Source organism: Diabrotica virgifera, chromosome 6, assembly GCF_917563875.1.
Source record: "Diabrotica virgifera virgifera chromosome 6, PGI_DIABVI_V3a".
Taxonomy (NCBI): Eukaryota; Metazoa; Arthropoda; class Insecta; order Coleoptera; family Chrysomelidae; genus Diabrotica; species Diabrotica virgifera.
The window spans coordinates 194,516,803-194,543,911 of NC_065448.1; the positions used below are offsets into that span (position 1 = coordinate 194,516,803).

General features: G+C 33.4%; 1 protein-coding gene across 1 annotated transcript; it reads right to left on the minus strand.

The window, feature by feature from the left end:
• Positions 1-1,726: 1,726 nt before the first annotated feature.
• Positions 1,727-26,861, minus strand: LOC126886620 (F-actin-capping protein subunit beta). The gene is made up of 5 exons (XM_050653611.1): positions 26,652-26,861; positions 25,170-25,378; positions 18,032-18,204; positions 14,803-15,002; positions 1,727-8,906 (listed from the first exon to the last, which is right to left on the minus strand). Exons 1-5 carry the CDS (start codon positions 26,652-26,654, stop codon positions 8,667-8,669), a joined length of 825 nt encoding a protein of 274 aa, XP_050509568.1. The 5' UTR covers positions 26,655-26,861; the 3' UTR covers positions 1,727-8,666.
• Between the last annotated feature and the right edge of the window lie 248 nt (positions 26,862-27,109).

A 27,109-nucleotide genomic window follows, 5' to 3' on the forward strand; every position in this document is an offset into this window, starting at 1 on the left:
ATTAGTATAAAGATTGCCCTCCAAACGTTCGCTTTTTAGGTCAGTATTCGTTTATGCGGACTGACGGTCCGCGTGCGAGCATTTGTGTACCAAGCTTGTGGGGCGAAGATTACTTTTATATTTGGGTTTAATAGATAACATTTTAAAAGGAAATTGTAGTATTTTTATTTGGAAATGAATATATTTATTCCTGTTCCTGAGTTCCTGGAAAAAGGAACAAGAATATTTGGAAAAGTTTATGTTAGAAGTTTTGGCTGAAGATGATATTCAGGAACCAATTGATTTCGATGATGAAGATTTGAATGAAGTTAAAGTCGACATTTCGGATGATACGGAGCAGGAAACTGTATAACCTGCTTTTCCAATATGACAACCCTCCGGCTCACACCTCCGCCGTCGCCGCGGCCAAATTGAACTACGAACTGCTGCTCCATCCACCTTATTCTCCAGATTTGTCCGCGTGTGATTCCTTTTTGTTTCCAAACTTCTTCGGGCAAAAATTTGAGTCGAATGAGGAAGTCATCGCCGCCGCGGAGGCCTACTTTGAGGTTACTTTTAAGTAAAGGCTATTAGTGCTAGTATAGATATAGAAGATATATAATATCTTCCTTTAATCGAGATTTCCTTATTTTCCCAATCCATTGACTCAAATAAATATACTAATTATTGGTCTCGTTTTAAATTACCATCGGTTGTCATCTCATAATCATCCGCCACTCGTTATCCATTAACTTTTCCTCTTTTATACGGCTCATACCTCTCATTACGAGATTTTTTTCACCCGGTCCTTTCCTGGTTAGAATAGTTTTTGACAAAAAAACTAAATTTTGTTTTATGAAACAAAACGATTTTCGTAATGAACATTGTGAAAAAGTAAAACTGTATTTACAGTTGAGTCCCCGAGTCTTTACCCGTGCGTCATCATTTAAAGCATACGAAATAAGTCGGAAATTTACTAAACGCAACAGCAAGTGACAGAAAGTGGCTATTATTCCGATCACGGGTTACAGTATAAAATTTGACGTTATCAAATAAATAGAATGTCAAATTTAAGTTTTGCTTTAAAATTTTGTTGCATAATTACAGCTACATTTGAAGTAGCTTAATAAATTCTTTTATCATCATTGATTAATAAATAAATAAACAATTTATAAAAAAATCGATAACATATTTTCAGTTTGTTATTTTATTCACTTTGGCGGAACATTAAACACAAGCATTCCTTAACTGTGCCAACAATGAGGTTATTTGTACCTTGTCAAAATTTATCGTAAAATAACATAAACTTCATAAAATTTCTAACTCCAATATAAAATTAGTTGTAAAAACCACTGTTTGTATACTATAAAAAACTTCAAAATGCAAAAATTCGACAAAATAACAGCAAAAAATTCAACAAACTGACAGCCACAAAAGTAAACAAACCAAAACGTCAGAAATTGTACTTAAAATATGTGAAAACATCCCCAATCGTCTTTCTTTGTACCTATCTCTTTTCAATGCACTGAGTCTAGATCGTTCATAAAAATAACATGTGTTTTTACTAAAAAACAGGCGGCAGCTGGTTTGTCATTAGTTTCATGCGTGGAAGAGAATGATGCTAGATAAAAAGTATGTGTTTTATCTCGTCAGGTATTAATGACGCACGGGTAAAGACTCGCGGACTCAACTGTACATTCGTAATCACCAACTAACTACATTTGATCATTTAGAAATAAAAACCAACTTATATATAAAATGTATTTTTAATAGAAATTTACATAATAACAAGGGGAAAACATTGAGCTTCATAAAAATAATATACTCAAATGTAAATTTAGATTAGAGGAAGATATAAATAAAATAATTATCAACAAGTCAGAATTTCATACAATTTCCAATAAATCAAGGAAACGATAAAGAAGATATGCAAAAGCGAAGATTTTGCCAGATTACAAGCAACACAATTTACATTCTTTCAGCAATAAAAAGTTTTACCAACAAACTTGATTTAAAATAAAGACATAAGGTGATTGGTCTGATTCCACAATACAAAATAAAGGGTGTATCGTAATATTATCTTTCAATATTATATGCAGAATGTTGCACAAACTCTCTTCTTATCGTTAGAAAATTAAAATCTAATTATTGTTCAAAGCTATATGCTATTAGACACTTTACGCTTGTTCTCGTGCTAACATTATGATTAAGATTTGTTGTTTTTCAAATTCTTCACTTCTGTGCCACGTGTACGAGGTGTTTTTAGTTTTGCATATAGCCGGTTAGAGGGCGCCACCCTCTAAGACAAATGTAACCTCAATATTTTGTTGATATAAATCCAGAGTATCACTGTGATACTAGTCGTGTATATACAGGGATTTTTGATATTAGCATGTCGGTCGAAAAGTGAATGATTGAAAATGGTTTCTGTGTTTGGAAATGAAGCATCACACCATTTAACTATTTCCCGCTGGTATGTGGAATTTCAACGTGGTCGCACCAGTCTCAGCGACGAATCCAGACCAGGTCCACCCAAAACCTCAGTCACAACAGAACATTGATATGATTCGTCAGCTAATTAAGGATGACCGCCGTGTAACATACCGGGAAATAGAGACATCTTAGGGCATTTCAAAAACCTCGATCCAAAAGGTCCTACATGAAGAACTGGGTGTTACGAGTTGGTTTCTCGTTGGATCCCTCATTTGCTCTCGGAAGAGAAAAAGCGGTTCGCATCAGTTGGTGTCGAAAAACATTGGAACGGTTCAATAAAGGAAGCTCAAAAAACGTTTCGAGTTAAGAGTATTGTTAGTGGCCATGAATCTTGGATTTACTCCTGCGAACCGGAAAATAAACGCCAATCCGCGTATGTCAAAGAAAATGGTCGCAACTTTTGTGTCAAAATCTAGTCATATGGCAACAATTTTTTTAGAAGATCGAAGAACGGTTACTTCTGATTGGTATATAACCGCTTGTTTACCAGAAGTTATCGCCAAACTCCGACAAAGCAACACACAACGGCGAATCATCTTACATCAGAACAGTGCAAGTTTTCACACTGCCAAAAATACAATAGAGTTTTTGGAGCTTTAAAACATCGAATTGTTAAACCATTCACTGTATAGCCCCGACCAAGTCCCAACGACCTCTTCCCGTTCATAAAGATTAAGAATTCAATGCGTGGACAGCGATTCCAGTCGCCAGAAGAAGCCATCGATGCCTTTAAAACAGTGATTTTGCAGGTCTCAACTGAAGACTTAAATAACTGTTTTACCAATTGGTATGAATGTATGCAAATGTGTATCGATCTTGGTGAGACAAATTTTGAAAAGCAATAAAGTACTTTAAGTCTATATATTTTTTGTATTTATGGCTATGTGCAAAACTAAAAAGACTTATATTATTAAATCATATTAAGGCAGTGAAGCAAAATGTTCTCTCACATATAAAATTTAATATAAAATGTCATAAACCGTAAGAAAAAAATATTAATTTAAGTCATAAATTGAAAAAAGAAAAAATTAAACAAAAAATTATGCACGTTCCACATTACAATTTATAATAGCCAACTTTAGCATATGCAATTTTTTTAAGAGTTTGTGGTTATTCCGTATACAAAAGTATATTTACACCATAAAAATAATTGAAAGATAAGATAGCCAGTTCAGTATTAAAAAAATACGAATAATTTACTTATATAATCATTTGAAAATGTTTTATCTTGTGGAATCCATCGGTAAAGGTAATTATAAAATACTGTAAATAGAACCTCAGCTCAGGTAAATGGGAACGTGTACCATATCGTTTTTACACAATAGTTAAAATCTTTCGATGTTCTAAAGCGATATGTTACAAGCCTAAAACAATACAGGGTGTCAGTGCAAACGGTGTAGAAAACTGTGATTGTTGCAAAGCTTTCGTATTAAGGGCGCTAACCAGGGATTTGGTATATTGGTATAATTTATTACTATATTTTTTTATTTACATTTTAATTTTTGGGTTTAGGATAACAATTATTGCATCTTTTTTTTTCGTGGTACACTAAACTATTAGGCCAAGAAATATACAGTGATAATAAATATTTAACAAAACAATTAATCTGAAAATATTAAAAGAATAGGGTATTTTATAATATTTCCTATTTGTTTTACAACTTGTTATAAAAATATAAATGCAAATATATGAATGCACATCAAGAAATCTAATGTACCTATTCAATAAAGTTAAAAATCCGTAGATTATTAATCTTTCATTATTGTGACAAACATCATCATTATATCATTCAACTGCCATTTCAATTGCTCCAAAGAGCGGTTCCAGACCTGTCGGCTGGAGAAAGAGGAGGTGAGTTTAGTCGGTAGGCGGTTCGGCACGCTGAAGCGTGACGGACCGAATCCGACACACCTGGGACACCTTCCCAGAAGGTCTTTTGAAGATTCTCAACTCCCCCAAAAAAAATGATCCAAATAAAAAGCCATCACAATATTAATGAATGATTTTAATGCTAAAGTTGGGGGAAATAAGAGACATAATTCGGTTAGAAACTTTGGATTGAAGAAAAATAAAATGGTTGAATCTTTTTCGAACTACTAGCCAGTCTCAGATGAGTGTGAGAAATAGTGAGAAACCAAATAGTTAATCTCCTAATCAAGGGGGTACAAAAATAGCATCTTATTCTTAATGTGTCATAACTGTTTTAAAACTATGAAATCGATTGCACTTGCAACTATTTTGTTATCTCAGCAGAGTAAAAGCACGGCCCATGATAAAAGCAGGGGGTTTCACCCACGAGTTGATCAGCCTGAAACTCTTTTCCAACTATGTAGTTTTCAAACGTTGTTTTAAAATAGTTGCGACGTGTGCTCTGTACCTAAGTGTACACAGATATACAACACCTACAGTTAAACCAAAACCACAAACCATTAAATGTAGAGAAGCTATACTAGATAGATTACGACCCTATTTGTAGCTGGAAACAAATATTAACGAGGCAAATGAATAGACACGAGAAAACAGAATATGGATAAGGAACGCTCTAACTGCATATTGGAGGCATTTGCTAGGTAGGCATATTGAAGACTCTTAAAAATCTCCTGAGAAGATACCATTGAAGACAGATCGAAGATAGGTCACTATAGAGATAGCGAGAATATGTAACGCGGTCGTTTGCTTTTGTTGGTCTAGGTAACAAAATCAGCCGAAGACAAAAGTTCACTTTTTAAGACATTTTTATTTGGAATCAAAACATACAAAAGATAAGATAATTAACCTTAATTACTCGTTAATTTCGTTAATAAAATATATTTAAAATCTACGCATCGAGTTTTCGGTTCGGGTCGATGTGACGATATTTTGTACATTAATGAATGATATTGAGGATCGCATGGATTAGGAATTACTTTTATTAATATGAAATGGACGTATAAGGAGAGGAAATCTCGCTCAGCTCGCCAGAGGAAAAGACATGTTGGGAAATACGATCACCGCTCGTATAAGGATAGGTAAAAGGAAAACCGTCGAAATTCGTTCAGCGCACCAAAGACGACGGGGGTTGTAGGATTGCGGAAAATGGTAGGGATATACTACGTAAACTCATCTCCTATACCTCGTTGTTTATTATTCTTCGATCAACGCTCCAAGAATAATAAATCAACTAGGCTTTTCGTTCCGACTTTTACACCGTCCGAGACGGTACAAAAACACGTTTTACTTAATTCATTGGCGTACTCTAGACGATAAAATTATATTAACGTCACAAATAGAGCGCCCCACGCTGGCCTGCATTGATTACGATTTCGTATCCAGAAAGTTTCGAGTTCTGGGTACACGGCACGGACTCACACATGTTAAGCACTTTGCTAATAGAGAGCCCCTATAGCGCATCAGCGTGCTGTTCGGAGGGGGGGGGGGAGTGGATAGTCTGGAGCTGGGGCGGGGTGGAGTGGATTCCTGCTTACATGAGTCAATAAATTGTATCGCTCAAATGTCATTCTCAAGGGGTTAATCACTATTGCTGGCTTGCAATTAAAACGAGAAAACAACAGTATCAGGGATATTTTACACATGAAGATGAGTCAAACGCAGCACAGTTAGAAGAAATATGTCTAGGTTACAAAACCTAAGGGAATCGTTCACTTGAAGTTCTATCCAACTGTGATGAGTATTTGCCTCGGGAGTTAAAGTTGCCATGGTGATAGCCAACTTTCGTAGTAGATATGGCTTTTGGAGAAGCTTATATCAGCTATGGCATGATACGTTAAACCTAAGGTTTAGCCTGCTATTCTGTCTATTTCAAAAATATTGTGTAGCAGTTATTCTTATCGTATCAGAAGACAGGAACTAAATGCATGATGCTTGAAATAATAGGAATTTTTGAGAAGTTATATAAGTTTTGCCATTTCTGGTATAGTTAATGGAGATCAACACATACAGTCAGGTAAATAGCTTCCTTGTCAGACCAAAAAAATACCCTCCAGATATACTTTCTATAAATTTCTCGAAAAAAAAAAGGCGTAATACATATATTTTTTCAGTTAAATCCAAGTGTAGCCAAAGAAAAAGCTTGTACTTAGTATAAAGCTTATATATACATAGTGCACCTAGGATTTAATCATTTTCCTAGTCCTAGGATAATTTTTAAAGTAGTCTCAATTTTTGACTACACGCCCATTTTAATGATACTATACCTTGTTTTTAAACTAGGAGGAGTAATCCAAATTTAGCGCGCCGCAATGCTTGTTTGTAATTGGTCCAACCTCAGACAAGTTTACTCCACTGTTATAAAATTTTGACACAATTGACATTTATGAAACTTTGACACTATGGGCATTTCATAGGTTAATTAAATTATATCAGCGATTTTTTATGTTATCTGCGTTATTTCCTTAGTTTTTAAATTTTTAGTCTGCATTTATATAAAAACAGATGTTTTTAAAACTGTTTAGCGGCGTACTAGTATAATATAATATTTATGGATTACCGTCGAAAACCCACATGCTAAATCAAAAAAGATGTACTTGGTGATTTTTAAAACGTTTTTATACAGGGTGCCCCCGAAAACAGTGCGTTCCTTTAAGGTATGGATATAATACACAATTTAGAACAAAAAAGTCCTATAACATTTTTTTCTAAAGTTAACCGATTCCAAGAAAAAATTACATTTTTCTCCATATAAGTGAATTTTTATTTTCATAAATTTGAATGACATGGCAACGTAGCCTAGAAGAACTTGCTGTGACTGTGGAAATTTAACCTAATAACCCATTGTTTATTTACTTTGAGGTGTGATTTTTGGGGTTGTTGACATCGTAGGTACCTACCTGCAAAATAATGGATACGGGTTTGGTTGATATTTACATTATTTTACCTACCAGATGCAACTGACCTACAAACCTACTTTTTTAATCTTTAGATTTTTGAGTTGCGCGTTTTTGCCAGACTTCAGTTGGCATATCAAAATGTATCTTCGTTTTTTGGTCAAACGGATCAATTTAGAAAAAAATGTTATAAGACTTTTTTGCTCTACATTGTGCCTTCTACCTATACTTTTAAGGAACGCACTATTTTCGGGGACACCCTGTATACTTGGTTTCGTCTTTGTCACTGTCTCCGCAAATTTTGTTATCCATTTTAAACAGAGTTCTAGGCTACCTAGGCACCTGAAATTTTCAGAATAGCTCAGAACTGGCTAACAATGCAATATTTAACTGCTATTATATGGATAAATCTTCTTCTTCTTCGTTTGATTAGGATTACTCCTGTTGGTCTGCCTCTTATTCTGTTTCAGTTGTTGTTGACTGTACATTGTCTTTCCACCTTTTCGGCGGCCTTTCAACGGGTCTTCTGCTATACGGCTTGTTTTTACAGATGTTCGCTAATCTATCTGGTTCCATTCGGTTTACATGTTCGTACCAGTTTGTCATTATGGATAAATCGATTTTTTTAATTTCAAACTATTTTTAAAATGTGACTAATGCAAGGACATTTAGATTCCATCTTAAAGTACGTCAACAAATCGATAATTACAAATTGATGGTGGCTCCGTGGTAGAGTATTAGACTGCAGATCAAGAGGTCCTGAGTTCGAAACCCGGCTGTTGCGTAACTTTTTTTAATTTTTTAAATAAATAATTAAAAGTTAATATAAATATTATATATATCATTTTAAATATTTTCTTTGGTTTATATGAGTTTAAATCCGCTAAAGAAAATATGCCTCTAAAATAGTCGATTACAAAATTCTTTTATGACAGAAATTGAAACAACAAAATAGTTTATAATTTTATATTGGGTCCTATAAATAATGAAATTATAAAAAGTTCTTCTTTATAAAAGTGTAATAATTATTCCAGTGACGTTATTGCGTGTGAATCTGCCTTTTGAATTTACTCCTCCTGGTTTAAAAACAGGGTATAATTGATATCATTAGTTGTAACGCAACATATGTGCAAGTCGAACTGATAAACATTCTTGTACCAAACGTATTTTTAATATTGAAGTAAATATTATAAACAACTTAATCGCTTTACTTCAACATTACAATTCAATTGTATTCTACAAACACATCTATAGACACCCTGTTTGCGTTTATGTTAAAGACACAGGACTGTGAATAGTCTCGATAGTAATAACTTAATCTGATTCACCGATCTCACCGATACTCGAAAAATTTCTTGCTACACAAACTAATCAGTTCTCAGTTTTGTTTTGTCTACGTTGAAGGGCCGCCGCGAGGTCTTGCTTAAGTGCCTGCTGTGCCCGGCTTTCGGTCAGTGGTTGAACTGATCGCAGACTGTTGACGATGTCCTTCGTTTTGCTGAAGTAAATTTCGTTCAATGTATTGCGAATTTTGTTTTCCATATCTTCTACCATTCTTCCAATGTTGGCTATATGAGGGTTGATATCGTTTACAGCTGCATCTTGTTCGATCTAAAAGAAAAATTTAATATATAGAACACAATATACAGGGTGTAACAAAAATACAGGTCATAAATTTAATCGCATATTCTGGGACCAAAAATAGTTCGATTGAACCTAACTTACCTTAGTACAAATGTGCACGAAAAAAAGTTACAGCCCTTTGAAGTTACAAAATGAAAATCGATTTTTTCCAATATATCGAAAACTATTAGATATTTTTTGTTGAAAATGGACATTGTGGTATTCTTATGACAGTAGTATTTTAAGAAAAAATTATAATGAAATTTGGACACCCCATAAAAATTTTATGGGGGTTTGGTTCTTTTAAACCCCCCCAAACGTTCCAATTTAATTATTATTGTAGAGCCATTAGTTAAACACAAGTTTTTAAAAACTTTTTTGGCTCTTAGTACTTTTTTCAAAAGTCAGTTTTTATCGAGATATTTGAATATTTGTCAAATCCACCACATATTTGTATATGATAAAGTACGGTTATGGAGACTTGGTAATAATATGAAAATTTATTTATGGTTTACATTTTTAAGTATATTTTGAACCATATTAAAAAAGAAGCCACATCTCGATAAATGATGCTTTATCAAAAAAATACAAAGAGGCAAAAAAGTTTTAAAAACACTGTGTTTAACTAATGGTACCGCAGTAATAGTTTAATTGGAACGTACACAAACATTTGGGGGGTTTAAAGGAACAAAACCCTCATAAAATTTTTATGTAAACATATTAAAAAAGAAGACGCGACTCTATAAAAACTTTCTTATCGAAAAAATACTAAGAGGCAAAGAAGTTTTAGAAATATTGAGTTTAACTAATGGCACCACAATAATAATTTATTTGGAACGGACACAAAAGTTTGGGGGGTTTAAGGGAACAAAACCCCCATAAAATTTTTATGGGGTGCACAAATTTCACTATAATTTTTCTTTAAGATGTTCTTTCCATAAGAATGCTACATGTTCATTTTCAACAAAAAACCTTTAATAGTTTTCGATATATTCAAAAAAATCGATTTTCATTTTGTAACTTCAAAGGGCTGTAACTTCTTTTGTGTGCATATTTGTACTAAGGTAAGTTAGGTTCATTCGAACTATTTTTGGTCCCAGAATATGTGGTTTAATTTATGAACTGTATTTTTGTTACACCCTGTATATTGGACATCACGAGATTCTAAGCGTTGTAGCAATGCAATCCATGAATATGGTCACAGAAGAGAGCTGCAAAACAAGTTTTCGAATTCTCACTAAATGTCATCATAAACAATTCATCACCAAAGTCATAAGAGATGTCAAACTTATTATAAATAAGTTTGCAAATAAATAAATAAGGAGTAGAAACATGGGCTAAGGGTCTTAATAATAAATTATCGACAGCTCTCGATAATAGTCCTGAACTATATTAAACGAAATTATATTATTGTTTTCAAAAATGTTTTAAAAACCCGTTCAATTCTGTAAAATTATGTACAGTCGGAAAAATGAAAGAATGCCCATGAACGAACATATAAAACACGCTGTATTTTCCTATCACCGTGTCACAAAGAAAATTCCCCAGCGCAAGTACATGTAATAATAATTATTACATGTACTTGCGCTGGCCAATTTTTTGTATGACACAGTGACAGGAAAATACAGCGTATTTTATATGTTCGTTCATGGGTATTCTTTAATTTTTCCTACTGTATTTACTCTAACAGCAAGCTACACCAAAGATTCTGAATTCTAACTTGACTGGCATCTGCCTGCCATTATTTATTGTTGTTGTTGGACACTCATCCCTTTGATCTGTAAAAGTGACTTGATTTGATTTGTTTATTGTTATTGTTTACTCTTCACCTGTTGAGCCATATTACAAGTTCATTAAGGTGATTTTGTAGATGTGTGGATAGCAATTAAAGCTAAATCCATCTGTATTACCTTTATGCTTTATAAATAAACATGTCCCCAATTTTACCTTGCAAATTGCTACAAACTAACAGACAGAAGGCTTGTTCCAACTCGACACAAAACCGTTCTTGAACGGTACGTGAACCGCGCAGTAACGAAAAATGTGTTACTGCGCATAATTGTTCGTTATTGCGCATGAGCGTGGCGGTTCAAGAACGGTTTTGTGTCGAATTGGAACAGGCCTAGAGTGTAATGCTTTGATTAAACTGATTATATTATATTATTAATATATTGTTCTGAAGCTACCCAAGTAGCAATTTGTCGATGCGACAACGTTGTCTACCGCGTGGCAACGTTTTGTTACAACGTTGTTATTGCCTAGAAGACGACCCTATTCTGCACTAATTTGGTGCAACCCCCTATGAAGCAACATCGTTTCGTAAACGTTGCATAAGCCCAGCCGCACACCAAAGAAACATGAAACGTAAATTACGTTTCATGGAAATAAAACAGTGCTAAACAAATAAACGTCCGCCCATTTATGAAACTCTCCGAAAATAAAAATGTGTCATGAGCATGAATCATACTCGTTTCATTGGTAGGCGGACTTTGAGATTTGTTTAGCAGTGATTTAGGTTCATGAAACATGTTTTTCGTTTCATGTTTCATTTTTTTCGTTTCATGTTTCTTTGGTGTGCGGCTGGGCTTAGACAACTGAAGCGACTATAAAAACAGCCTGTGCGTGCAATAGTTGCTCAAGGAGTCAGACAGGCTATGTTTTTTTACCTATATTTTTAACACCTGTATGGTGAATGCGAAAACCAAAAGTTAACTATTTTGACATCGTATTAGGTATTTAAATTTATATAAATACATAAAGGAATTAAACAAAATTGCCTGATGTGAAATTTATAAACGCATCTCAGATTACCGTCAAATATGGATATTTCACCTTTAAAAAACACACGCGCTCCTTTTTTATGACATTTTTGACAAAAAATATGCAAATTTAAAAAAAATCAAATTTTAATATAAAAGTCAAAATTTATGTTAAAGATGTTCTGTATAAATTTAATGTATTGATGGTGCTTTTAAAGGTATCAGAAAGTGCCTGCATTTTTTATATTCTGTGTTTTCATTTTCTTTACATCCCAAAAATCTCAAGTAAAAGCAAAATGGTGCATTAAACAATATTATTAAAAAAATACCTTATTACCAACCCTAGACGGATAAGACAACTTAGAAGTCCAATCCCCAACCAAACCCGGCCGCGCCGAATATCCCAACCATTTTAGAACGCACCCTCTTATTGGGTGACAGAGGTCATGTGACCAATGTCAAAAGTGTAGCATTCTCCTTAACAGCGTTGCCACATTTAGTAGATTTCTACTTTTTTTGGTAGATTTTTGATATTTTTTAAAATATTCTAGTAGGCAATATTTTTTAGTAGATTTTTGGTATATTTCAACATTTTGTTATGACTAAAATAAAATTTGCTTTTTAATAGTATTTACCTCATTTCTAAGTTAATTTTCAGACATTTAGTTACAATTTCCGAATGTCATTAGGGAGTTTTTGTTGCTACGTAACGTACGCATCTCCGTATACGTAAAGCCACTAACGTGTCGTAGAGGATGAACGTTAAAATAGGTAGTTTTTGTGACTGCCTTAACGTAACGTAAAGCAAATCGTAAAGTAATTTTTAAATTCCGTTGACATTAAAAAAATAAAACAATGTTCACACAATATACAATTAATATACAAATGTAAAAAAAGATAAATGAATGATGAAATTGTATGGTTTTTATTGCTTCTATTTAAATATAAAAATATTATTTTTCCTTAGGTTAAAATTTTTTAATTTTTGTTTATACCTACTTTTTAGTTGTAAATTATTGTACCTACATCAGAATTCCAGTATAATGTAAATAGTTTGTTCATATTTATTTGAAAATTTTACAGAAATTAGGTCATTTATTTATCAAGTTATTAATTGTGGTGATCACAGTATTTCTTAAATTAATACAAGATTTGTTTGTTTTGCTTTATTAATAGACAACTTGAAAACAATAAAATTTTAAATCTATTATGAAGTTCCAATTTCCAATTACAAACACAGAATAATTTTACTCAATTAGACTAAACCAATAACCAATATAACCTTAAATATTTATAAACGGGTAGTACGCTGATGAAATGTTCATTTGGTAGCCATTGGTAGGTAATCGCCAATCAGGCAAGATCCTCGTGTGCATTCGGTGACTTTCGTCTCGATAGGGATGCGTTCTCACGTACGTATCAGAGCGCTACTTTAGGTAATACGCATCGAGATACGGGAGTTCAACCATTAATGCGCAAGCGTATATGTCAAAAAGATGGGTTACGTTTACGTATTTGTGTGCACAAAAACTCCCTATTACCGAAAATAAAATTCAGGACGTAGATGATGAATATTACAGAGAAATGAAACTGGAAACTGGATTCTTGTGTAACAAACTTACAGATGTCAAATAACAGTGCAAGCAGTATTTCAGGAGTTATTGAAGAGTTCTGGCATTCGGTGAGCCTATTAGAAGCTAACGATGGAAAACTAAAATATCTAAACATATGTAATTTTGCAAAACAAAAAATGTTGTGTTTACGTGTTTCTAATGTAAAATGCGAAACAATTGTTTAAAGAATTTGATCCAGACATGCAGATGTTAAAATTAGTGGATGACAAAATATTCTAGTTGTTAAATGTACCTATTCATTTTTTTCGAATCATGAGGAAACTATAATAAGCATTTTTGAAAAATTTAAACGCAGAATGAAAGACTGCATTATTTAGAAAAGCAAAAACGTTTCTTTTGAATGAGATATTTGGAATTAAAAGTCACACTCATTTTTTTCTTTTTTTCACCCCTGCAACTTATTAAAATAAACATTATAGAAGTTTACAGGGACTTTCGGTCCTCGGTAATAACGTAACCTTTCTTTCTCCGTTTAAATTTTTCAAAATACTTATTAGTTTTCTCAGGATTCGCAAAAAATTAAAGCATTTAAAATACATTAAACATTTTAACAGGCGACATTTTGCGCCTATCCCCTTAAGTTAGCTGTTGTTTTTATTATAAAAAATCCCAAATATCTCCCAAAAATCCTTAAGTATATTTTAGTTTTGATTTAGTAGATTTTAGCTAAAAAATGGTAATTACCAGTTGGTGGTTTGGAATAATTAGGTTTCCAATTTTTGGAATTCCTCTTGGGACATTTAGGACGGATATGCATACTACTGTATAAGTATACTGTATTTACATGGCCTAAAAAGAATCTACTGATTTTGTGAAAGCAAAACTACTGAAAGAGTAAAAACTGACCTGGCAACCCCGTCTACCAAAGCTGATACAAAGATTAAGGTTATCAAATCTACTGATAAAACAGTGGACAATGGAATTGAAACCAGCTATTAAAAAAAAAACAAATAAATAGGTTGTTAAATAAATCGAAAATTTCCAGCAAAATAAAATATATAATAATAAGAAAAAAAAAGGTTATAAAAAATTCTTTTTCTCCTTCTGAAGTTGCCGCAAAGGTGTCACACACCTAGAACAACACCTAGGGTCGTGACAGACAACTTCAGAGTCGGCCAGAAAACCCAAATCGGCCAGGGCGTAAATTAGTTTAGCATTATGTATAAAGTTTTTAAGTCGTTGCGATTGTTGAAAAAACTGAAAATTGTAATAAATTAGTTGCCTGTATAACTAAAGGTATTACTTAACGTTGTAACATCGTAATGTCAGTCGGGATAGGGGACATTGGCCGAAACAACTGAAAATGCTCTCGAGCAACGTTATATACAGTACATTTGTTTGTACTGACAACCAATGCGTCGAAAAATTGCTACTTGGGTATTGTTCACTTGTATTCTGTTGATATTTTCTCCAGCTACTTTCTGTGGGATTTCTTCTTTTTAAATACATTATACCCAACAACTATAGATTATTAGATATATAAATGCTTACCTGCCGAGTCAGACTTCCACCCAAGTTCATAGTTCCAGATCCCTGTTTATTAGTTTGAAGCCATAACATAGCAGTTGAAGTCATTTTATAATGGGAGTTTCTTCCCGAACTCTTCTCTTGTACTTCTACGACATGTAAGGAATCCCAACACCCTTTAATCTTTTTACTACCATCTCCAGTCTTTTTAATTAGAATGACTCCTATAAGGAAAATATAATAAGGATTATTGTAGGCCTAAACTTCTAAACAATACAGCAGAGTACTTTTAAATTAGAGTAGGTACATTATAATATGTATAAATATATAGACAAATTGGAGCACATTCAAATCTAAATAAAGAAACATCTGTGATGAGATTTCTTGAAGCAAATCACCACAGAAAAATGAAATTTTAAGAGGCTGAGAAAACATACCATAAATGGCAAACATAATGCATTAAAAATAATAGAGGAACAACATGTCAAGATACATGTCTTCAATGATACAAAAATTTGGTCAATATAGGTATAACAAAAAAATATAAACTAAATAATAATAGGTACAAATAAAGCCAGAATATGATACATTTTCAAGTAAAATTGAGCAAATAACATATGATACAGATTTTTGAAACTGTAAATGTTCAATTCAGGGATTGTTCGTTGTTATAGGCATAATTTGACCTATCTGACATATAAAGATTCGATTCCAATGTTATACCAAGGTTTAGATTTCAAAAAGGATATACAAAATAAGAAAAATCACATACAATCAGCAAATAGTAAGTTATGGTTCATTGATAACCAGCATATGACAATTAACGATGAACAACTAAAAATTAACAAAGAAGATAGAGCAATAAGAGCACAAAGGATCACATAGTATTTGCACATATTAAAAACAGTGAAAACTTTACACATGTTAAAAGCTATAATGCACTATATACCATTAGCCCGGTCGGGATAGCATTTGACCTTGCATTTGGAGCTGGCACAAATTTTATTTTTCTAATCTTTAGGGAGGGTCAATATTAGTATAAGTTTAAAATCTCGACTGAATTCCACCGTTGCGTTAGCCACCATCTTGATTTTAAACGAGAACCGTTTTTGCCATTTTCAATTTTTTGACAAAAAGTGTAGAAACTGAAATTGTTGAAAATGCGATTTTCTATAATTTAATTTATTATAATTTTTTTCGTGCGGTCGATATTTTCCGAGTTATGAGGGGAAAATAGTGACAGTTGTAGCATAATTATTGAATTATTAAATTATCTCGTTTATTATTAGTTTTACAACAAATATATACCTATACAAAAATGAAGAGAATTAAATTTTGTACAATTTTGATACCGTTAATTTTTTTGATAAAATCAATATTTAAGGTAGTACGTATGTGGTAAATGTGCGAGCGTAAGACCTGATTGATTTTGTAGCAATTGTTTTTGTTCAATATCTCCGACATTTTCAACTTTTCGACAAAAAGTGTAAGAACTGAAATTGTTGCAATTACGATTTACTACAATTTTTCGAGAGAACCAGTGGCGGGTCTACAAGGGGGGGAAATGGGAAAATTCCCCCCCAACAGGGTCCAAAATTAAAAAAAAAATGTTGAAACATCAGGATATTTTAGCTGACATAAAACTTAAAATATCTACAGACAAATTCAACCAATAAAACCCGCTAGTTAATAAAATTAAGTGGACTTAATGCATATAATGTCTTTTTATGTCTTTTATATACTTAGTTTGGTTGATGTTTCATTGGAAGTTTCAAAAATTGTATAAAATATAATTCTCTTTATTTTTGTTTATGTACAATTATGTCGTAAAGTTAATAATAAATGAGACAATTCAATAATTATGCTTCCCCTCCGCTTCCATTATTGTCCCCCTTAACTCGGAGAATATTGATCGTATAAAAAAATTGTGCCAAAGAAATTGTAGGAAATTGCATTTCCAACAATTTTCTTTCCCACTATTTATGTCGAAAAGTTGAAAATGGCGGAGATATTAAGCAACAACAGTTCTCATTTAAAATCAATATGGCGGCTAATGCAACCGCGGAATTCAGTCGAGATTTTAAATTTTCACTACTATTGACCTCTCCTAAAGGATAGAATTATAAAATTTGGGGCAGCTCGCAAACAAAATTCAATTCAATAATTATGCTCCCCCCACCACTTTTACTATTTTCCCATGTAACTCGGAAAATATCAACCGCATGAAAAAAATTGTTAAAAAGAAATTGTAGGAAATTATATTTTGAACAATTTTAGTTGAAAATGGTGTAGATATTGAACAAAAACATTTGCTATAAAATCAATCCGGTCTTACGCTCGCGCCATTAACGCATACGTACTACCTTAAATATAAATTTTAGCAAAAAAATGAAAGAAATCAAAATTGTGTAGAATTTAATTCTCTTCATTTTTGTATAGGTACATATTTGTTGTAAAACTAACAATAAACGAGATAATTCAATAATACAATAATTATGCTCCAACTGTCACTATTTTCCCCTCATAACTCGGAAAATATCGACCGCACGAAAAAAATTATAATAAATGAAATTATAGAAAATCGCATTTCCAACAATTTTAGTTTGTACACTTTTTGTCAAAAAATTGAAAATGGCGGAGATATTGAGCAAAAACGGTTCTCGTTTAAAATCAAGATGGCGGCTAACGCAACGGTGGAATTCAGTCGAGATTTTAAATTTGGACTAATATTGACCCTCCCTAAAGATTAGAAAAATAAAATTTGGGGCAGCTCCTAATGCAAGGTTAGACCTGTTATTCGTCTAACCCGACTGGACTAATCAGATGAAGGAAATAAGGAAACCATAGGAAAAACAAAGATCCTTCATGTAAAAAAATTCAATTAAAAAATTTAGCAACTGCACATGCAACCTACAGAGGTAGAATTTATTTAAAACTTTTATTATTAACAACAAAAGATCTAGAAACTAATATGAATGTAAGTATAAAATTATTAACAATTTCTTATATTATTCGTCTAACCCGACTGGACTAATCAGATGAAGGAAATAAGGAAACCATAGGAAAAACAAAGATCCTTCATGTAAAAAAATTCAATTAAAAAATTTAGCAACTGCACATGCAACCTACAGAGGTAGAATTTGTTTAAAACTTTTATTATTAACAACAAAAGATCTAGAAACTAATATGAATGTAAGTATAAAATTATTAACAATTTCTTATATTGCTATAAGCATAATATTATATAAAATACCTGCAAATCCATGGTCTAAGTCCCAAAAATAAACAGAAGATACACCTCCTTCAAAATACATTTCCCTGTATTGATCAAATGCAAGATTGGCGTCTAGTTCTAGTTTTCTTAACTTTTCAGATGGCATTGAACCATCTTCTAGGGGCGGGTAGTATGTATTGGACCATGGTGACCTAAAAAATATTTTTTATTTATTATGTATTCTTGTGTGGAATGACTTAAGAGGCAACATTAGCACACGGAAAACGCGTCCCAAGATTGCGGCTTTAATTTTGAATATTTTGTCGAGATATTTGGCACACATATTCGTAATATAGTAAAGAAGTACGTGCCTCCTAGTGGCGGGATACGGGCAACAATACATTGGCTTATAGGGCAGTCCTTACAGTAGGGATCCTGGCCTATACAGAAAAATGCAGGCGGGTGTGGGGTAATACTGCACTTTGGTTGCATTGGTGGTGTATTGGCTAAACGTGCAGGGGAGAGTATGGTGCTGATAGAAATTCAGGCATCAAATATCCAAAAAATCTTTTCAGGCCATAATAATGAAAAGACCTTCTCCAAACGCAATAAAAACTTATACTGAAATGATGGCATCTCCTGAGGTAAAATGTTCCGGAAGTAAAATGAGCCTCCGTTCGGATCTCCGGGTGAGGACTATCTCAGGGGGAACACCATTACAGGTTAGAAAAATCAGGATAGGGTCTTGGAATCTTGGTAGTCTTACAGGTAAGAGTCTGGAGTTAGTGGATGCGCTCAAACGAAGAAGAGTTCAAATTGCTTGTATTCAAGAAACTAGGTGGAAAGGACAAAGGGCGAAAGAACTAGGTGATGGATATAAATTGTGGTATGTAGGGAGTAGTAACACTAGAAATGGAGTTGGTATAATTGCTGATGGTGAAATGAAAGATAACGTAGTAGAAGTTGTAAGAACGAGTGATAGAATGATGTCAGTGAAATTTGTAATTGATAAAGAGGTATTGAATGTTGTGTGTGTGTATGCTCCTCAAACAGGCCTGGGTGAGAATGAAAGAAGAGCTTTCTATGACCAATTAGGAGACGTACTGAGTGATATTCCAGCAGAGGAGAAAGTTATAATAGGAGGTGATTTCAATGCACATGTGGGCCAAGCCAAGACAGGATATGAAACAATGCATGGGGGATTAGGCTTTGGAACTAGAAATGAAGCTGGAGATGACATGCTAGAATTAGCAACAGCATTGGATATGGCGATTGTTAACACATTCTTTAAAAAGAGAGAAACTCAACTTATTACCTACAAAAGTGGACAACATCAATCCCAAATAGACTACTTCATGATAAGGAAAAAGACATACGTGAATGCAAGGACTGCAAGGTAATAGTTAGTGAGACAGTAAGCCAACAACATAAGCTGCTTGTTCTGGACATCGAAGTAAAAAGCGAAACTAAACAAAAATATCGGAGAGGACCACAAAAAATCAAGTGGTGGATGCTAAAAGATGAGAAGGAAGGTCTATTCAGGAGAAGAATAGTAGAAAAAATATGTTGGAACACGAAAGGAAGCCCTAACACAATTTGGAGAAAAATGGCCAATATTATTAGAGAGACGGCTATTGAAATACTTGGGAAAACGTCAGGAAAGAAGTTTGAGGATAAAGAGACTTGGTGGTGGTCAAATGAAGTACAAGGAAAAATAAAAGAGAAGGGAAAATTATATAAAAAGTGGCAAGAAACCAGATCGGATATAGATCTTCAAAACTATATGGTCGCCAAAAAGGAAGCGAAAGTAGCAGTAGCAAAAGCTAAAGCAGAAGCGTATTCAAACCTATACGATCAACTTGATACCAGGGAAGGCGAAGCAAAGATATATAAAATAGCCAAACAGAGAGCAAAGAAAGCAAGAGATTTTAATCAGATTAGATGTATCCGAGATGAAAATAATAAAATACTAATTCACGAAAAGGATGTCAAAAAGAGATGGAGAAAGTATTTTGACAGTTTATTAAATGAAGAATTTGACAGACAGCCTGTCGAGTTAACGGAGACAGTAACAGCAATGGTTACCAGAATAACAAACGAGGAAGTGGCTCAAGCGCTTCAAAAAATAAAGAAAGGAAAAGCAGTAGGACCAGATGATATTCCTGGGGAAGTATGGAGAGCATTGGGAGAGACAGGAATAAGTTGGCTAGCAGGTCTATTTAACAGAATTATGGAAGTTGGACAAATGCCAGACGAATGGAGAAGCAGTATATTAGTACCTGTCTACAAAAACAAGGGAGACATACAACAATGCACAAACTACAGGGCTATAAAACTACTTAGCCGCACCATGAAAATATGGGAGAGAGTAATTGACAGACGGATACGTGAAGAAACCGAAATATCCGATAATCAATTTGGTTTTATGCAGGGCAGATCAACAACAGATGCAATTTTCATTGTAAGGCAACTGATGGAAAAATACAGGAATAAAGAGACCAACGCCCATATGGTATTCATTGATCTTGAGAAAGCATATGATAGAGTTCCTCGAGAGATTCTGTGGTGGGCTCTCAATAAGAAAGGAGTCCCTGGCGAATATGTAAAGATTGTGAGAGATATGTATGAGGGAGTAACGACTAGTGTTAGGACAGGTGTGGGAGAGACTGATAAATTTCAGGGGAAAGTAGGATTGCACCAAGGCTTAGTCCTTATTTATTCTCATTAGTTTTGGACCAGATAACATCGAAACTACAGGGTAGTATTCCATGGTGCCTAATGTATGCTGATGATGTAGTGTTAATAGGAAATAGTGAAAGAGACTTAGAACAAAAACTGGAACAGTGGAGACAAGCTCTGGAGGAAAAAGGTTTAAAACTTAGTAGGACAAAAACAGAGTATTTGGAATGTTCATTTAAAGATGGAGTTATTACAAATAAAATGGTATCTTTGGATGGTGAAATGATTGTGAAAAGCAATAGTTTTAAGTACCTAGGATCGGTATTACAGAGTAATGGAGAAATAGATGGAGATGCATGCAGTAGAATTAGGGCCGGATGGACGAAGTGGAAAGAAGCGAGTGGTGTGTTGTGTGACAGAAAAATTCCAATGAAGTTGAAGGGAAAATTCTATAAAACAGCCATAAGACCGGCTATGATGCACGGAACTGAATGTTGGGCAGTGAAAAAGAAAGAGGAACAACGAATGCATGTGGCGGAAATGAGAATGCTTAGATGGATGAGTGGAGTGACAAAGAAGGATAAAATTAGAAATGAGTATATTAGGGGAAGTCTAGGTGTGGCACCAATTGATGCCAAAATGAGAGAGCATAGGTTAAGATGGTTTGGTCATGTTCAACGTCGAGATGTTAATCACCCAATACGAGAATAGCTGAAGTGCAGATTCCTGGAAGGAGTAGGAGAGGAAGACCAAAGAAGACCTGGGGGGAGACGATAAGGCAGGACATGTTGGTAAAGGGGATTAACATTGATATGACCCAAGATAGAATTGTGTGGAGAAATGCAATTAGGGAAGCCGACCCCGCATAGGGATAAGGCAAAGAGAATGATGATGATGATTCGTAATATAGTAAAGAATGGTGGTACAGAGCCCAATTTGAAAAATATGTTATGTGGAAATTACTCTATAACTAAAAATAAATATTGCAAAACGAGGCTGTACCGCCATTAAGAAGAACAAATAAATATACTTTTCTCAAATAAACTTTTTTATCCCATGGCTAGACTTTGTGTCACATTGGAACTACTAAAAATCGATTATCTATAACAATAAATTGAACTTGACTGACTTGGCAACATTTAGTGTGCCTATGAATAAAATAATTATAGTTTTTGATAGTATTGGGACCGTGCAAGTTCGGCAAAGCGACCTCTATTTCTACGCTCTGTACTTTTATTCGCACTTTTAATTATATTGGCCAATTATATTAGTCCTGGTTGCTGGATAATTGTCAAGACCATAGTCCAAAAAAATAATAAGAAGAAAAAATAAGATGCAGGTTATGTTTAGCAAACGTAAACAATTGTATGTAGTAAATAAAATCAGTTATTAAAATGCAGTACTGCAAGCAAAATACAATTAATTAAATTTACCTTTATATAATAATTGCATATCATATCAATATTGTGGAGTAATATATAATTTTTCTGCGTCAATGACAGAAGGTATGAAATATACGTCAATTTGACAATTTCAATTGACAATATGAATTATTTAAGATAGTTGCAATATTTCTCCGCGACTCGCGCACGGTCGTTTCTCGTTTCCCTTTCCAAGTACTTGCACACCGCGAATAATGTCACTGTCGTACTACTGACACACTGTTGAAGAACTTTCGAAAAACAAAAATATTTATGACGCACTACTGTTGCCTCTTAAGTCCAATTTTGGACAAAATTGTGTTTTTGATTACATCTCACGTAAAAGGATGTGTACAGATAGCAGTAGAAAGATCTGAAGAATTCAATTGGGAAAAAAGTATCAAACAATCAGACAGTCTTAGCCCACTACCATTCATAATACTGAAGAAAGAACCAACCAAATATGGACAATAATAGGATAAAAAGGATTACAACCAGTAAAAATAGAAGCCTTATTGTATGCGGATGACATGGTCTTTATCGCAGGAAATACAGAAATTAAAAATGGAAGTACACTAGAATCAGAACAAAAAAACTCGAACAAACTGTATTACACACTAGCGCCAGTTCTGAGGAAAAAAGAATTGTCCCATGAAACAAAAATGAAAATATATAATATGATTGTGATACCGATGATACTATATACGAGTGAAAATTGGACTTTGCAGAAAAAGCCTAATATGTATTCAAATTCAAAATATATTTTATTAAAAAAATTGTAAACAACACACTTATAGCAAATTGTCACAATTGAATAATAAGTGTCTAATATACATACAAAATTACAATTACAACTACTATGAGTTAAAAGTTAAAATGTGTGATTTAAAAACTCATACACAAAATATGGTTCTAAATCCAATAAAATGCTTTTTATTTCAGTTCTAAATATATTAAAATTCTGTTGCAATTTAATTCTAACAGGTAATTTGTTAAAAAATTTTATATACGAATATGTAGGTCCTCTCTCTGTTGCGACTAGCCTATGTATAGGAAAATTAAGCCCTACATACCTAGTGGGTATGCTGTGTTGTGGCTCAGAATGTGTAAACCTATCCCTATTCTTGAACAGGAACAGTAAACACTCATATATATAAAGCCCTGCCACCGTTAATAATCCTAACTCCTTAAATTTTCCCCTACAGGTCCTTCGAGCTTTTATCTTGAGCATTGTTCTCATTGCTCTCTTCTGAGAAATGAATACTCTATCAACATCAGTTCCTCCGCCCCAGAAAATAATACCATATCTGAGCACTGAGTAGATGTTTGCAAAATAAACTGTCTTAAGGTGTTGTACTCACGTGTGTAGAATGTCGAACGAGAGGCTTACAAAACGACTGTTCGAAACGAGAGTGCAGGGGAAAAACAAAAGAGGAAGACCAAGAGTTATGTGGGTAGATGAAATCAGGAAAGAAGTTGAGAAGAAGGGATTGACATTGGAAAGTGCAAGAAACCTAACGCAAGATCGGAAAGCATGGAGACTACAATGCCAAACTCAACTCCACCAGCCTTACACCTAAAGGTAGAAAGCTTAGGACTAAGTAAGTAAGTAAGGTGTTGTAAATTCAAATACCTAATACTTAGACATTACTTGTAATGAATAACATGCTGTGTTGATTCTTTAAAGAGCAACACACAGATGCTCTGACCAATTCAGATGTTGATCTATGTAATGTAAATACCCAAGAATTTTGTATTTGTTGATAATACAACAGTTTGATCATCCAACTCAATCTCCTCTGGAATTATCTCATTATTTTGCTTTGTGTGAAAACAAACACAGTAAGTCTTCTCGGTATTTAAAACCAATTTATTTTTTAAGAACCAATTCTGAGCTGTTTTTAAGCGATCTGAAGAAATACTCAGAAGATCCTCAAACGTTGATGCTAATGTTAATAAGTTTGCATCAAATTTACAAGGTGAGACTCACTGCTCAGTATTTCGCTACCAAGATTGTTAATGTAGAAAACAAAAAGAAGTGGTCCCATGACACTGCCCTGAGCAATACCAAGTTGTAAATGTAATGTAATGTAGTAGGAAAAGCAATGGAGATTAGACATCTATGAGCTATAGCCGGAAAGACCACATGGGATAGAATAAGAAATGATGCAATAAGAGAGATAACCAAACAGCAACCAATAATGAACAAAATAATAAAGAGACAATTAAACTGGTATGTACTATCCATTGCAAGATAATAAAAAGTACATATTTTGTCGGAATTCCATCTGAATTATCTTGCAACGGATAGTAATGCAAAATATGTACTTTTTGTACATATTTTGTCAGAATTTCATCCGAATTATCTTGCAACGGATAGTACATCTGATGAAAATGAAACCCAGTGGCCTAACAAGAAAAATTCACAAAACAAGAAATATCACAAAAAAGAAAAAAGGCAGACTGAGGAGAAAATGAATACATCAAATAATAGATGCGGGAAAGATTAAACAAAAAACGCTTGAAGAAATGAAAATCATAGCACAAGACAGAAAAGAATGGAAGAGATGGGTGAATATGCAGCTAAACTAAACCCAAATCCGACACCTGAAAGGGTGTAAGGAATGGGAGAAAGAAAGAAACAAAGGTTACATTTCACACTCTCTTTTTAAACCTACTACCTGATAGTTTCTTACATCCATTTTTTTACAGTAACAATATTATAAAGATGATTTGCTAAAATCTGTAGTGTTTAAAATAGGGGTATATTTGGTGCGTCTTTTGAGAAACATAAAATATTCTAAATCGGGATAATTCCCAAGAGTTGAGTGTATACCATTCAGTTAAAAAACTTGTAATTGGTATAAGTATTTGATTAAAAATTAAATTAAAAAATCCAAATGGATTACAATACTTGTTCAGAACAAATGTTTTTAGACCTCCATATTAAGTGAACTTTGAAATACTTGTACTTCAGTAACTTGAAGTACTAATAACCACAAAAGCAAAATTTCTGAATTTTACATTAGGTAATTCTTTTAAATGATTTATTATAGTAAGAAAATAAATATACCTACCTGTAGGAATCTCCATCTCTATTATAGTCACAAAGAAGATAATCTTTTCCAGTTTCTTTATCTTTTGCGATTTTTAAAGGCTGATCCACAGATGATAATAGGTCTTCACATAGACTGGGAACTAAATCAATAAGATCACTTAAGTTTTTTTCAATTTGTTGAGGAGGTAATCTCCTCATTAAGTCCAAAGCACAATCAAACTGGTCTCCCTAAAACATAAAGACATAAAACTGTTTATGTGCAATTCATTGATTGTAAATAAAGAACTATAATTGAAATTATTTAATATCGCACCCTGACTTCATTAGTGCCATAACCCCGAAATCGCAAACTTTCTAGGAGAGCACAAACTAGATATTATGAAGTCTTAATTTTTTTTTCTCTGCAACTTCTTTATCTGTGTTAACCAAATTCTGCACTCATGTTAATTATGTGTGTAGCTAAGTAATGCTAGTATTTATTTTTAGTCATTGACATTGCTTTATTTTAAAATTCATCATCCATGGTTGGAATAAAGTTTATATTTATGAATATTATTAAGTTTTGAAGTAATTACTTAAGATCCATGCAGAGACAGATTTGAAGATTTACCGTCCCTGGGCTATCCACAATTTGCTGTCATCCCCCCTGTCGTTTTTTACTTTTTTAGAAAATTTTCTGCCCTCTGAGTTCTGCCGACCTAGGCAATAGCCCATTCAGCCCATATGTAAACCCAGCCCTAGACCCATGAACAAGAAAGTAAGAGATCTTCCTCTATAGCAGTGGTTCCCAATCTTTTTGAGTCATGTACCACAATATACTTTTTTATATTTTTGGTACCACCTAGCTGGGTAATCTAATTAACTATAATAGTGGTGCTGATTTAGGCATTTTGTGTACCACAGCAAATATTGATATGTATCACCAGTGGTGCATGTACCTACATGTACCACAGATTGAGAACCACTGCTCTATAGTAATAGATCTTGAAAGAAATTTAGTTGATTTTAGAATTTCCTATTTGCAAACTGTTTTTTCCCAGACAATTGTTCAAATGTGTATACATAAATACTTTCCCTGCTTTAAACTTATGCATTTTGACTTTCTATTTTGCTTTATATTTTTGCTCTTGATGTTTGTTTTTTCAAATGATTATTAACAGTTTTGTCAATTCCTGTGTTCTCTATCAACCTTGTTCTCATCTCGTATCCCTTAACAGATCATTTCTATTTATTGATATAAAATTTTGGCCCTTTTCTGCAATATTGTCTACTTTTATCTTTGCTTCAGTAATAATTATTGTAATTGTGACCCTGCTATTTCCTATGTATTAAAGTATACCAAATTAAGTATAAATCCTTCTAATAATAAAAATATTTACATTTATTTAATAAATGCCAAATAATCAAATGGGTGTGACAAGTAAACAGGTGCCAATGAGTCATTTAATCCAATTTTAATATCAAACTTTAAGCAAATTATCAAACTTATACTTCTACTCACCATTTTTTGTGATTTTTGTTTAATTAATTTTAAAAAATAGAAATTTTCATAAAAATTCTTAATTTGGAAAAATGATAGAGATCAGAGTATTAAGTTGGCAGTACCGTTACTTTTTTGTTTGTGTCAAACGTCGTATATCAATGTCACTTTGCTCTTGTCTTATGTCAGCCTTGTGGTTTAATTCAATGTAGGTCATACAACCACCATGAATGATTCAGCCCCCGTAAGCTTGACCTTGACACGCACGGCCACGGTCGCCACGGAGAGCAATTTATTAAAGCATCTGATAAATTAAATCGCCATATTTATAGCATATAATATATGTGCTGTGCTGCTGTGCCTATGTTCAAATAGAAAATCACAAATTTCATTATTCAGAATCTCAGCAAAATATACATGTATTTGATGTATTTAATAAAAAATAGAAGAAGAATCTCCGAATGTAATCATTTTACTGA